This window comes from Octodon degus, unplaced genomic scaffold, assembly GCF_000260255.1.
Source record: "Octodon degus isolate 3935 unplaced genomic scaffold, OctDeg1.0 scaffold00140, whole genome shotgun sequence".
In the NCBI taxonomy this organism is placed as follows: Eukaryota; Metazoa; Chordata; class Mammalia; order Rodentia; family Octodontidae; genus Octodon; species Octodon degus.
In genome coordinates, this window is record NW_004524716.1 from 2,286,166 (window position 1) to 2,301,352 (window position 15,187).

Consider the following 15,187-nt stretch of genomic DNA (forward strand, 5'->3'; position numbering starts at 1 on the left):
GTGGTCCATGTGCTTTGCTAAGCTTGTTCTAAGTAGGTGCTTTAGACCACTGAGCCATCTCACCAGCCCCAAGATCAGTGGTTTTTGTTATATTCAAAAGTTTGCAAACATCAGCACTAACTCCAGAACAATGAATACACTTCAAGATGATGAAAATCCCCATTAGCGGCCACGCCCAGTCTCCCCTTCCTTGTCCCTGGCAACCACTAATTTCTTGCAGTCTCTGTAGATATGTCCAGCCTGGACACTTCACATAAACTGAATCATGTAGTATATGACCTTTGATATCTGACATCTTTTACTTAGCATGGTAGCTTAAGGTGTATCCTTTTACGGTCCATCCATACATGTTTAAGTATTTCATTTCTTTTTAGGGTTGAATAATATTCCATTGGATCAAAATCCAATTTATGCTCCAAGTTATCTGAGAGTTGCTTGCCTCTTTTTTACTAAATTATTCAAATATCCATTGATGTGCCAGATTTCCCAACATAGGCTTGCAGAGTTGGAAAGGCACAAGGAAATCTAGGCCTTCGCAAAGAAAAGTAGGCAGTGTAGTTTCGGCTTCTTTTCGTTGACTGGTCACTCGCTTGCCTGGGAGGAGAAAATAGCAAAGAAATTCAGTTGCCTAAGGTTTATAAGCTGCTGTCGGACTGAAGCAGGTCCCTGGCACTATGTGAGCAGAGAGGAGGCTGCCATTGGCAGTGGCCTGCTGGCTGGACTCCAGGGGGCTTCACCAGCCTTCCCCTAGTCCACCCTCCATTCCAGGATTACCGGGAGGCCCGTCTGGTTCCCTGAACAATAGAACAAAGAGGCCTCCCTGAAGCTGCCGAAACCTGTTTGACAGAGATTGCTGCTTAGTGAATCAGGCTCCTGAAACTACTTCCACCTCCTCCCTTCACAAATACCCTTGGGCCTAGAGATGTGCCCTTCCCCACAAGTCCAAGCCGGGGCTTGTCCCTGAGAAGTTGAAACAGCACAATGGGGCAGAGGTGAGGGAGCCCCAGGAGCACGGTCTTTTGCAGGGGCTCATGGGCTCGCCCGTCAGGCTGCCAGCAGGAAAGCTTTTCCTGCAAACCCTCTAGGTAGTGTAGGCCCTGTAGTTAGTGATTTACCTGCAGGGCACTGATGTGTAACCCGGCACCAGGGGCCCGGCTGCAAGTTGAGGAATTTCACTCCTGCATGGGCAGTTCCTGGCATTCCTTGGCTTTTGCCAAGATGTTGGACATTCTTACCTCTTCGGACTGTGGCCCACCTACCGAAGAGGAAGGTTATCCATCTGGGAAAACATGCAGCTCTTCTTCCACAGAAAGCAGCATAAAGGAAACGCATCAGGGGATTTCTGGAGACCATCTCCTTCGGTTCTGAGGCCATTCTGTAGTGTGTGTCATCTGGATTCCAGAGTCACACCAGGAGAGGCTCAAAGGTGAAGCCAATTGTCCACTTCACTCTCCGTATCTCAGCCACGATTCACGTCCTGGCAGGCTCGCTGGATTTCACAATGCATCAGAGGACGATGAAAGCTGTGGTAATGGCATTGACCAAATGCTGTACGCAACCTAACGATCCAGGGAGGGAGTTCTATTTTTATCCCCATTTTATAGCCGAGGCTGAGAGGTGAACTCCCTGGGAAGCGGTGAAATTAAGCTGAGGGCTGTCTGGCTTTCCCAGCCCTCACCCTTAACCACAAGGCCCATTCACAGGCCATTGGGTGCCCACCCATGACCTCGCTCAGTGCACCTTTCTCCCCCGATGTTTTTCACCTCTTCCTCCAATATCTTAAACACAAGAGAAGGGAGAGTAAGGCTGGCTCAGTGATGCGCTCAAGGTCCCAGGACTGCAGGCCCAGCTTAGATTTCCTGAGGCTCCTGGGCGCTCTCCACCCATCTATCTCCTCGACAGCTGCAGGTTCTGAGCATTCGCTGTGCTGCTACAATGGAGAGGCAAGGGGAGGGTGGCAAGCACTGGAGGACGGTGTGTGGAAACACGAAGTGATCCGAGCCCTTAGGAGCTTGAGTGTCCAGTCAGTGCAGACAACCACACCATCCTCTCCCTCTCCACGGATCTGGTCAGATTTGGAATCTGACATTCTGAAGCAACTATGATGCGCATCTCTTCTGTGCACCGTAGACTCTGGTTGCAATCCCAGACTTCACGGCCAGAGCTTGTGTTCACCTTTGCTCAAAACTGAGGCCCTCAGGGCTCTAGAAGAAGGCACTGTCGGCTTTCTGGCTGTGGATCCTAATCTCTAGGTTTCCCTCCCCATGAGGACCTGTTCCAGGGCCATCGGTCGGCTGACTAGGAAGGGTATTTCCTGGGCCCTCTGCCCTTGCTGCTTGCCCAATGCAGCCCGTGGTGCTCCACCCGGAGCCTTCTTTCCAGCTGCCGTGCTCAGAGCACCAGCCAGGGCTGCTTGTTTGACAGGTTTGAAAAGGAACCACTCTTCCGTGCCACCCCGAGATGTGTCTGCATCAGGCTGATATCTTCTTCATAACGCTTGATGAGAGGTTTGCAAGGCAGTGTTTCTACATGAGCGCATGCAAGATAGAAATCCTCCAAGGGCACCAGGACTATCAGCGCTGACAAGCCGGAGGTGCAGGGACAGGCTGCTGTCCGTGAGAAGTGGAACAGACTTGGTGCTGGGCTCTGGAAGGATAGGAGGGAAGGAATGCATGGTGGGCTTTCCAAGCCCTGCTGCCCCTGACCTTCCGCTGCCTTCCATAAAAATGCTCTAGAGAGTGACTGTTCAATCTGACTTAGCAAGTCCAGTATGTGATTCTTTTTTTTTTTTTATTAATTTTATTTATTTATTTGTGTGTGTGTGTGTGTCTGTGTGTGTGTGTGTGTGGCCAGCTCAGCCCACCAGGGGGCGGGGCTGACTGGCATGTGGTGCTGGGGGATTGAACCGTGGTCCCTGGGCTTTGCTAAGCTTGTTCTAAGTAGGTGCTTTAGACCACTGAGCCATCTCACCAGACCCAGTATGTGATTCTTGTCGGGTGCTAAACATTGTGCCCAGCGTCCAGCAAATATCAATGCATGTAATTTTCACACCAACTCTTTAGGGAGGGACTGTAAGATCATTGTCCCAGTGTGCAGGTGGGGAAGCACGGGCAAGAGAAGTTAAATAACATCCCAGCCCCCATAACTAATCAATAGCAGAACTAAGATTCCAGTCCAACTGTCCAGCTCTAATTTATAGCCACTACTCAATGTTTATTTTCAGCATGCAAATGTATTATTTGACTTTTTTTTAATGGATTTAGTATAGGGTCTACAGGGTTTCACTACTAGATTGGACTTGTAGTGATCCTCCTGTTTCAGCTTCCCAAGCGCTGGGATTACAGGTGTGTGCCACCCCTCTCAGTCTCACTTACTGTCTCAGCGTGCCAGGGGATGGGCGCTGGCACACTACGATGGGGATTGAACCCCGGCCACTGCACTCTACCTAAGCAAGTGCTTCAGTCCGCTGAGCTATCTGGCTAGCCCCACATTTGGCTTTTTTTTAAAACCAATTCTTAGCTCCAAAAACCAGAAGACAGAGCAGGGGGGAAAAAAAAGTTAGGTAAACAGCTAGATATTCCTTTGTTTCATGAACTAGACCAAAGCCCTGGGGAACCATACAGTGTCCTGTTCTGAGACACTGTATCACACTATCAGATGGCCTCTTATAGATTCTGTCCTCCCAAGGAGAGCCCCTGGCCTTTTCTGCCTTTCTGAGGCTTGCTGAGGCTTGCTGTAGGGTGCAAGTTCAGATAGTACTACTTTTTTTTTTTTTAAGTTTACTTTATTTAGAGTGTGTGTGTGTGTGTGTGTGTGTGTGTGTGTGTGGCCAGCTCAGCCCACCAGGGGACAGGGCTGGCTGGCATGTGGTGCTGGGGGATTGAACCGTGGTCCCCATGCTTTGCTAAGCTTGTTCTAAGTAGGTGCTTTAGACCACTGAGCCATCTCACCAGCCCCAGATAGTACTACTTTTGAAAAGCAACACACTTTCTGAGGAGGCTGGGGCCTCAGCACCCTAATCCTAACTCTAATTCTAAGGGTGTCTCTTGCCTTATATGCTTGTGTCCCACCATCTGACCTGGGCCTGACAAACCACTGTAGACACCAAAGATATACCTACAAGGAAAAGAAAGAACCTTTTCCAACAATGAAGGATGAAAGTAGTAGGATATAAAAATCTTAAAAAATTAAGAGCTGGCAAGATAATTCAGCAGACTAAGTGCCTGCTTAGCAAATGCAGGACCGGGGTTCCATCCCCAGCACCACATGCTGTGCCAGCCCCCAGGTACACTGAGCCAGCCACTGAGACCAGGTATGGTGGTGCACGCCTGTAATCCCAGCCCTGGGGAGGCTGAAAACAGGAGGACTGATACGAGTCCGAGGCATGTAGTAAGACCCTGTACCAAATGCATTAAAAAAAATCTTTAAACATTAATCAAAAGTTGATAGGGTGTGATGGGGGAAATCGGTGAACTGGGCACAGTCTGGGTGACAAGGGCAGGGTGGGCAGAGCGGTGGGCCTGTTTACCCCTGGGTGTGGTCTGAGACTCATGTGCCCCTGCGGGATGGGGCCGGGGCCCCCGACGTGACTGTGCTTGGCGTAGGACGGATCCTGAAGGACTGGCGGAAGTTTATTCCCACCAACTCCACCAGGGAAGCAGGAAAGGGTAATCACAAGCTTCACTTCCCACAAAGATAAGATTCCCAGAGGCTGCTCCCTTGCTGTGGGAAGCCTGCCGGCCCAGTGAGCACCCCTCTGCCCCTCCCAGCACTCAACTGCATGTAGCAGAGAAGGAGATACAAGTCTCACCTCCGTCTTCTTCATTTAGGCTCATCTCTGAAACTCCAGCTTCTCTCAGAGCCATCACTAGGTGAACCCAGCCCCTAGGCTATGGGCAGGACAGGGCTGGAGAGCACCGTGGGGAGCAGGAGGCGCTCCCCTCAGCCCATGCGGTGGGCGAGGCCTGGCAGCACGCAGGCTGTGTTCCCCATGACCTAGCCTCCCATTCCCATGTCAAAACTTCGGGGCTTTGAGATCTCAGGAGCAAATCTGAGGAAGGAGGATGACAGCAGTACTGTTAGCAGCAGAGCCTGTAGCAGGCGGATGCGGGGAGGAAGGGGATGGGGGTGGAAATGGCTCTTGACTTGCAGGCTGAAGCCCTGGGCCAGGCTCCCAAGTGTGGTTGTTGCTCACACTCAGTGTGCGCAGGTCACTCCTTCTGCCTTTGTTTCAATTCCATTCTCTGTAAAATGAGGATCACAAAATCTGCCTGACCACCAAGGCTAGGTGCGAAGATTCCTGCAGAAGGGCTTCCCTGCCCACTAAGTACTTGCGGATACTCATAAGATAAAGGTTGGGGCTGAAAGTCACAGTCCTTACATGAAGCACAACATCCTGCAATGATAAAGGAAGAAACGGGGAAATGAGCTTGTGGGAAAGGAGATCTTGCGCGGGTTAGCACGCAGAGTGGACTCTTGGCTGCTAAGGGTGGTCAGCCCTACGGTGGGTGGGCCTGTGTGGGGGTCAAAGGGCTTGAGTAACAGACATACTTAACAGAAAAGACACCAATGTTTGGGTGTGGGCCTTTCGCCAGCACGGACGTTCAGGATGTTGGGGGGATGTCTTCTGGCTTTGGAAGCTGGTGCTTCTCTAAGAATCCTAGCAGTCCTCTGTTGCTATATTTCTAAATAGCTTTGAGCCCACAAGCCTATGACTGACACTTCCCCCACCTCTTTCTTTTACCTGATTGTTTTTTTAATTGTGGGGTTTTCCTTTTGAAAGGTAGAAGGTCACAATCTAAGATGGTCCGTAAGCTGAGTCTCTCTCTGATCACAGACACTTTCATTCACTTCACGCTCGCTCACCCACTTCTCTGGTTGCTCCAGTCTCCTAGTCCTGTGCTTGATACTGAACTGCAAAAATGAAAACAAACGTCCTACACCTGCCTTCCTATCGGAAGAGGAGGAGCCACAGTGACACTCCCTGCATCTACCCGCCTTACAAAGAAAAGCAGCTCTCCTTAGGAAGAAATGGAATTTACAACTTAGTTTTAGTCATTAAGTGCATATGACACCAGGTTACTTGTGTTAACTCAGGTTTCCCTGCTGGGTGAAAAGCCACTGACACAGATTTGCTCAAGGTTGGAGGCTGAAGGAGGGATCTTCAGAGGTTTGCACCGCTTGAGTCAGCAATACCCAAGTTAGCTAATGCCTTCAACCAGAGGAAGTAAGCCCGGCTTTGGCCCCATTCTGGAGGCAGTGTTTGCATAGTCCCGCCAGCTGACACAGCTGCGCCAGGAGCAGTGCCCTCATGGTCGTGTGGGATCTTCCTCTGCGGGCATCTTCTCCACCACACAGACCCAAGGCTGTGTCTAACCTTTTCCCGGTACCCAGAGCATAGCATTTAATACACATGTGTTGAATGAGTAGATGAAGGGCCAGGTCTAGAGGCTTCATTTAGACATGGGAATGGCAACCCCCTAGAAGAATGACGGCTGAGCCTTACGGGGGAGCCAGGCAAGCACCCTACACCTCCCCACGTTGCACACTAGGAAACAGCACGTCACCTCATTGGCCTCAAGCCACGCCTGCAGTGCTCCCATCGAGGTCCTTCAGCCTGGGTCAGAGCCCTGTGTTTAAGTGTTGTGCTGGGCTGAATCCCCGAGGAACGGACTCTGTTCTTTTTGAAATCACTCAGGGCCACAGATGGTTGCTCTGTAGAGCAGCCACCACCCTAAAATTCAGACGTTTTCCATGAACCTGAAAATTTTTCTAGCTTTAATGTCAATCTCATCTTATTGATTTTTTTTTTCTGTGAACGATTTTTGAGCCTTCCTTGCTTTTTGTAGACACAAAGAGCATTCTCTACACAAAACTCTTTCATATTCTTAAAAACTGGCTGTAAGTCATGATTTTTTAAAAATTTTATTTATTTATTTGTGTGTGTGTGTGTGTGTGTGTGTGTGTGGCCAGCTCAGCCCACCAGGGGGCGCGGCTGGCTGGCATGTGGTGCTGGGGGATTGAACCGCGGTCCCTGTGCTTTGCTAAGCTTGTTCCAAGTAGGTGCTTTAGACCACTGAGCCATCTCACCAGCCCAGTCATGCTTTTTTAATGTATTTAGTTACAGGGTCTACAGGGTCTCCCTACACAGATCAGACTCATAGTGATCCTCCTGTTTCACCTTCCCAAGCGCTGGGATTACAGGCATGAGCCACCATGCCCAGTCTCAGTTGCCAAGCACGCCCTTGTGTGTGGGGGGAGGGCAGCACAATATGCTAAGGATCGAACCCCAATCCCCGATCTGACTAAGCAGGCACTTTAATCGATGAGCTATCTGGCCAGTTCTTAGTAAGCCATGCTTTTGAATTCTATTGTTTATATACAAATTCTAATCCACTTGAATTTTTCATGGAAAGTCCCATTTTTTGTTCTTCCATCTTTCCCCTTTGATCTCTCTATCTGTCCTAGAATGTAAAGTAGCAATGTAGTGTATGTCTTGTATTTAACCTTCTTTTTTATAAATTTCAACATTGCATAAGTTTTTTCCATTACAAATGACCATACTGTATTGTGTATTCAGCTCGTAGGTCTGAATACATATGCACACACCTGTGATGCTGAGCACAGACAATTTCGGCTTTTTCTTTGCATAAACTAGGCCCAAACTGCACCTCGCGTTTACTGTAGTACAGAGTTTGGGTCTGTGTTGTTGAATGCCATTATCTCATGAATTTTGGATTTGTCCAGGTCACTTCAACATTTGAATCACACCTTTCAGAAAATCACCAGTGTCACTTCAATTATTATTCCCTTTTGTTCTTTTTGCTGCTAGAAGCAGTAATTGCGGGTGCTTTGGAGGACTTTTGCCTTGTGGTTTGTGCATTATGATTCATATAGAAAGCTGTGTGGACTTCCATGTTCTTTTTTCCTCCTGTGCCGTGGCTGCATGGCCAGAGGAGAAGCTGCAGCGTGTACACATAGCAACCACTGGCAGTCTGGAAGGGCTTAACCTTCTAGCCCTACCTGCAGGCAGCAGGAACAGTACCCACACCCTGTCTCCATCCCTTGCCCTAAATGACAGTTGTAGGAGCTCTAAGGCACAGGCCCTGTTGCTCTCATGTTACTGTCATTAATCTCATGTGCAGTAGAGATACGAGTACACACTGAACAAACATGTGGGCCAGCCTGCCCTGACTGCCGGAGAGGAGTGAAGGCCAAAAAGACCTTCCCCCTCTGCTTTCTTGGTAATAATGCCTGCGGATGTCTGGCAGCAGCTGTCTTTATGAGTTAGTAACATTTGGAGTGACTAGGACACCTCAGGTGGAGCTACTAAGAATAGTGTGCATTTTGCCTGCAATTTATTAGAGAAGAAGTGTAAGTGATGTCATTTACCAAGAGACTGAACTAGGAGCCAGCAGGTGTTGAGAATGAGGCTTATTAAACTGAGGCCAGAAGGGACTCAAGTTCACTGGAAACCCAGGAAAAGAAAAGGTTTCCAAAGGGCAGTCATCATATCGAATCGCCAAGAAATCTAGAGCACACACATTTCAGGCCACAAACTGAGCTGTGCAGAAAATGGAACACAAGCTGTCATAGCTGAGCCTGAATTGCTGTTGAGTCACATGCTGCTGGGTGGAACCCTTTCTGACAATGTTCTCCTGGCCTCCTTCAACTCTTCTGAGGGACCGAGGCCTTGTTGGACCCAGACATAGTGAGGTAGGGTCCTCGCTGTCCATTTGTACTGGCATCTGCAGAGAAGCCTGTCCTTCTGTCTTCTGACCTTTGTCCCCACCAGGGCATCTCATCTGCAGGAAGTCATCAGATCAGTCTACTGTCTAAACTTCATACATCAGATTACAGGCAACTTGGGATTTTTGCCCAAGTACTAAGAGAGTCTCTGGAGGATTCTGGGACCTTTCCATTTTTTTTTTATTTTCTTCTTTCTTTTTTTTTTTGTGTTTTTTTTAATGGATGGGTCTACAGGATGTTCAGGGTCTCACTACTAGATTGGACTCATAGTGATCCATCTGTTTACAGCCTCCAAAGAGCTGGGATTACAGGTGCGTTCCAGCATGCCCAGTCTCAATTGCTGTCTCAGTGTGTATGGGGGTGGGGAGGAGGCATTGCAGGCCCAGGGCTTGAACCCCTGGCCCTGCACCTGCTTGCAGGCACTTTAATCCCCTGAGCTATTTGGCCAGCCCCCTCTTTTCTTTCTCTTTTCCTTTCTTTCTTTCTTTCTTTCTTTCTTTCTTTCTTTCTTTCTTTCTTTCTAGAATGTATTTGATACAGGGTCTCACTACACAGCTCAGACTTGTACTGACACATCTTCCTGTTTTCAGCCTCCCCAACGCTAGGATCACAGGTGTGTGCCACCACTCCTGGACTTCTTCAAAGGCTCAGCACACCCAGGGGCAGGACTGGTGCAGCATGTGATGCTGGGGATCAAACCGTGGTCCTTGCACTTGCCTAAGCAGGAGCTTAGTCTGTGGAGCTGTCACACCAGCCCCATTTTTCTGAGTTTGCTTCTGAAATAAAGCATGAATCCTATATACTTCAGGATTCCTAAACTTATGGAGATTCTATGCATACATACATAAACACACATGGTTTGTGTTCCTCACAGGTCCACACACACATGCACGCACACACACATGCATGCACACATGCACACACATGAACTCACACACATGCACAAATGCATGCACACATGTATGTGCACACACATGAACTTGCACATGCATACACATGCACGCACACACACACACACACACACAGCTTACGATCTCTGGGACCTGTCAGAATCTAAACTCTTGTCTCTATTCTTGCTGGGACTGGGGGAGTGGTGTTGTGGTCTTAGAATTCAGTATCTCTTACTAAGTGTTTTTTTCTTTAAATTTTGTTTATGGCAAAAATTGTGTGCTCCCAGTTCTTCAGAGTTTAAACTTGAAGCTTAAAAGTCTTGTCTCTGCTTTTCCTATGAATCATCCCTCCCTGGGGCCATCGGAGGGCTGCTGACTGCACAGCAGGAGGCCACAGTAGCCTGGCCTGTGGAGAGAGGCAAGGGGAGTCCCATCTACCTTCTGAAAGCCAGGAGGTGACTGTGAATCAGAAGTGCACTTTGTTTGAAGGTTTTAGGAATTTCAGGTTGCTGAGAACCAAAGGCCAGACCTAAATGCTTTTGGTGCACAGAGCAGAGGCTGGGGAGCATGGCCCACATTCTAAGACACTACAAGGGCCATGAGGACAGGCAATCATCTGATTTGGGACTGGCCTTTCTCATTGACGCAACAAATGCACATTGGCTTCTAGTTAGAAACCAGCCAGTTCCCTCTGATGCTTTAATTTTTTATTCAAATTGTTTATTGTTTCCTTTGTATAAGCTGCAAAGGAAGCTTTTGTGGTTGGAGCTCTCCTCTGACTCACTTTATAGACTAATCCCTCACTGTAATTGAGAGTGTACACCAAATAGCCTAAGAACCCCTCGTGGAAAAACCACACCCTCACTCTGCACATGAGAAGCCATGTGCATCCAGGCATTGCTCAGCCTCTTGAATCCTATTTCAGATGGCTATGAATTCCTGGAGATCCTGAAACAGGTGGCCCGGGACAACACCGACAATCCTGACCTGAGCATCGTGTGGATTGACCCGGATGACTTCCCTCTGGTAAGTGGCTTGGCTAGGACACTATCTCTGCTGTCCTTTATAGACCATGGTCATGTTTAGCATGAGGCCCTTAGTGGGAAGGAGTCAATGAACTAGGCATTGGAAGAAACCCAGGGACCACCCCAGGCAGTGTGACCCTACCCCATTGGATTTGCCCTGGAACAATCACTGAAATGCTTGGAGGTGCTACTGTACATACCCTGGAGAGGCTGAGTACTGGAGACCCCAGTAGGCCCAGAGTGGTGTCCTCCAACCAGAAGCTTCATAGCTGCCTCTCACCCCACCACCAACCCTCCCTGCTTCCATCATTTTCTGGATGGGGACCTTCATTCTGAGGTAACCTAAGTTACGACGAGAAATAAAAACCAGAGAGAAATGTCTTGCATAGAGCTAAGAACTTGGTAGAGAGAAGGACAAGTTGCTTTGAGAGCCAAGGCCATTCCTTTCTTTTATTTCTATTTATTTATTTTTTTGGTGGAACCGGGGATTGAACTCAGACACCTGGGCTTGCCAGGCAAGCGCTTATTCTACTGAGCCATCTCCTGGGCCCCCATTCCTTTCTTCTTTTTTTGTTTCCCCATTCCTTTCTTATTCCTACTGTGTTCCCCAGGACCTGAGTTAGTACCCAGCACACATTGCAGACATAAGAACTTTGCAGCCCACACTTAGCCAGGGTCCATGGTCAGTGGCCAGAGGGCTTTGCTTGAACTTAGCTTTATAAAAGAAAGACAGGATTTGTACAGCCTCAGTAATAAAGATAATGCACCCAGCTACTATCCCCTGCCAGATGGCTGCAACTACAGTAAGTTGTTTATATGCATCAGTCCCCTCGAAGCCCTATGACGCAGGCACTATTATAATCCCCATCTGACAGTGAAAAGAATGACAGCTGGAGAGATTAAAGATAGCACATGGTAGACATGATACTCCCATCCAGGTTTATGTTCATACCAGACCTGGACTTACTGCTTGTTTCTGGCAGAGCTAACAGCTGATAACTAATTCAAGTTCAGTTATTACAAGGTTATGAATGACAACTTTATCATTCAGGAATTATTAGTGGTTGCTGGGTCATGACTGATGATGCCATGCTGCAGTAGGGAAGACTGAAAGGTGTCAGTGATTGCAGGGGTCATGCTGCCCAGCACTACCCAGAGAATGGGTGAATCAAAGGCAGAGATTGCCATGACCCTGGAGACCAGTCTCATAATTTAGGGTGATTATAGGACAGGCAAGGCCATGGAAAGCTATATATGGGACTTTGTTTTTAAATTTTAGGTCCTGTTAGGTTATATTTCAAATTTATCAGTGTTATTTTGTTATATAAGTTTGCAGATGGTCTGTGATTCTTTGGACCAGTTATGTATATTTGCCTTGGTTTTCGAAAAAAAAAAAAATCTTTAGACTCTTCTAATTTCCAGATTCTTACTACCCCATTCCGCACCAGCCCCCATATTTTCCTGAGAGACTTTCTCCTATAGCACTGCTTTTCTGGTCATCTCACATAGTACAGTGGCTTGAGATCAAGAATTTTGAAAACAGGATGGTAAAAGAGAAGTGGAGAAGAATGGCTCCTGCACCATCTCTAAACTATATAAGACCCACAAGTAACGTGGGAATCAACACCAGTCCATCTCTGTAGTATTTTTCCTTGTAGCTGTACAAACTTTTTATATGACATGTTCACATTGTTTGTGTGCTGACATCTTTTCTTTAATGCTTGAGGTGTTTGAGGGCTGGGGCAAGTCACAATTGTCTTAAGAGCCCACAGACCTTCAAAGACCTAGTTACTGTGGTAGAATGACAGGTGAGTCCAGACACAAAAAAGTGGCTTTAACCAAGGATGCCCTTTCTGCTGTCTAATCTGATGGGTTTTTTTCTGGTCCAGGGGATCAAACTCAGGGTCTTGCACTCACCAGGCAGGCACTTATGCCATTGAGCTATCTTCCTCTAATCTGATTGTATGTTGCCACAGCTGGTTGCCTACTGGGAGAAGACCTTCAAGATTGACCTATTTAAGCCACAGATTGGGGTGGTGAATGTGACAGATGTGAGTATCCCCCACACAAGCTCACTCAGGCCCTGTTCGTCAGCACTGTTGTCTGTTCTGCAGTCCTGATTATGATATCTGTAGGAGTACAACTCCTTTAGAAATAAGTAGTACCCTTGGCTCTGCTTAAGCACAGAAATTTGCCAGGGTGGCCCAGTCATGGTCTCTGAGCCAGGCCTCACTGGGTTTCTATGCCTTTCTTCCATGGGTTCATCTCCTTTCTTATGGGGCCAGCCTGATCTAATTCATGATCTAGAACTTTTTACCCAAAAAAATTCTCCTATATCCCCTCTCAAAGTCCCAGAACAAGGTCTCTTTATAGCAGGCAACTCATACCTGAAGCTGTCACTGCGTACCAGCTGCTGGTACAGTTGTGGCTCAGAAGCCCTTGCAGGCAAGCACCAGGCTCAGCGGAGGGAAAGGTCAAAAAACCACGCATGAAGAAGGGGGCTCCTCAGTTCGGCCCTGTTGATCTGAGGGTGGGAAAGGCCAGGGAGATGGATCGGCAGAACGTAAACAATGTTGGGCCTTGGTCCAGGCACCTGATGCAAATCCACTGAAACAAAACGGAAGTGGGCACAGGTGCAACCAGGGAAAGAGCAAATAAAAAGAGACACTACAAAGGACCCATTAGTGCCAGATTAACTATGGCAGGCTGTCTTGTGAGCAGCGGCCTGTTTGAGATGTCCTTTGGCCCCGTTGGTAAGTGTTCAATCATGGGGGGCGGGGGACTCCACGTTTATTCATTTTGTAAACAACTTTAAAAATAATGATAAAAGTAGATTCAAATTAAAATATTTAAAAAATAGAATTGTATCATATTAGTGAAAAAGAGAAAAGCTTCTTACTACGGCATATGTATGGGGAGCGGAAGGCACAGCTCTTCTTGTTACACACACAGACCATGCGGGAATCCTTCTGCAACTCAGCAGTTTCACTTAATGTGCGCACATTCGGCAGAGGTGTAGGGGGCTGGGGGCTCACTGGGCACAGCTCAGAGCCCTGAGGTGTGGCTCAACCCGTGCTCATCCGCTCCTCCCTCACTCCGTCCCTCCTTGCAGGCTGACAGTGTCTGGATGGAAATTTTAGACGACGATGACCTGCCCACTGCGGAGGAGCTGGAAGACTGGGTCGAGGATGTGCTTTCGGGAAAGATCAACACTGAGGACGATGACCATGAGGATGATGATGAGGATGATAATGAGGACAGTGATGGAGACAATGAGGAGGATGACGAGGAAGATTCTGATGAAGATGATGAAGACAGCACGGATGATGAGTAGCTCCGACTCCAGATGATTCTTATGAAAACAAAAACCACAGCTAGCCCTGCCACAGGGACAGACAGACCTGGAGGTGGCAGCAGCCCTGCCCCCCATGCCTCCTTTCCTTTCTCCAGTGTCTTCTCTCATCTTTTCTCATCTGAACAGATGCTTGTCCAGATCCAGCAATCCACATAGCAGGGACAGGACAAGAATGGGTTCCATGGTGACTCACCTTGATGGCCACAGAACACCTTTCTTGGTCTTCATTAGTGCTTCAGGGAGTCAGAGTGGTGCCAGAATCTCACAGGCTGGGGAGAACCCTTTAATGCCTCTGTCAAGTTTGCTTGCCCTTGACTATAATGGCGACAGAACCCACAATTTGCTAATCCCGAAGCATAGAGAGACCTTGTAATCAGAGCCCTGGAAAGACCAATAGTTAGATGATTTAGCCCCATATCTAGAACATCAGCAAACTCATCTATGGGTCTTTTGATGTCTACTGAGAAGCCCTGTGTAGGTGTCACCAACACTAGCCTAGCAGGATCCTGACATGGGTGGTTGATTTGTTCTCCAAACTTCTGTCCAGTTGACAAGTGTCATATTCACCAATGGTGGGGGGCGGGGACACTGAAGGACTAAAGGCCCTTAATTTTTCTGATGTAGATGGTTCACATCTCCAAATAGGTCAGCTGGCCTTCTATCCTGAGCTGGGAACTGAGTATCCCTTCTCTGTCACCGCTAGTGAACTTCTTCATTTAATTAATTTTTTTTTAAACCGAAAAGCAAAAAACCCAATTAACAACAACCCCCCAAGTGAACAGGAAAAAAAGAAATAAAAGTCAAAAACAAACAACGAAAAAAAAATCCAGTGTGCCTTCTGAACAGCCTAAAAGGGACATTGTGCACAGTAGTGTTAGCAATGAGTGCGCAGGACAATGTCCTAATTTATTTGTCTCCATCTGTTAACACGTATGAAGAAGCTGTGCAAATATTTTTTGGAAACTGTGGCCATCCTTTTGTTGAATAATAGCCAACTAATGCTGCCATTAAACTCATGTCCTGAAAATTTGAGACTCTCTTGAAAATCCTATCCTGGTTTTCCTGGTTTTTGGTTCCTCAGTCTCATCTGGCTCTAGTCCTACCTCTCTGTTCCTTTCCTGTTTTCTTTTTGGACCTCTCTTCATCCAGCTGCCCTTCAAGGCGTTCTG

At 47.8% G+C, this 15,187-nt stretch overlaps 1 protein-coding gene across 1 annotated transcript in view; it reads left to right on the top strand.

Annotated features, from left to right (window-relative positions):
- Casq2 (calsequestrin 2) overlaps positions 1-14,782 on the top strand; it is a 65,130-nt gene extending 50,348 nt beyond the window's left edge. Inside the window, exons 9-11 of the mRNA XM_004641722.3 lie at positions 10,564-10,664; positions 12,640-12,714; positions 13,776-14,782. Of these exons, the coding sequence (XP_004641779.1) occupies positions 10,564-10,664; positions 12,640-12,714; positions 13,776-13,997 (398 nt within the window). The 3' untranslated portion in view covers positions 13,998-14,782. The remainder of the gene's footprint in view (positions 1-10,563; positions 10,665-12,639; positions 12,715-13,775) is intronic.
- Positions 14,783-15,187: the final 405 nt, after the last annotated feature.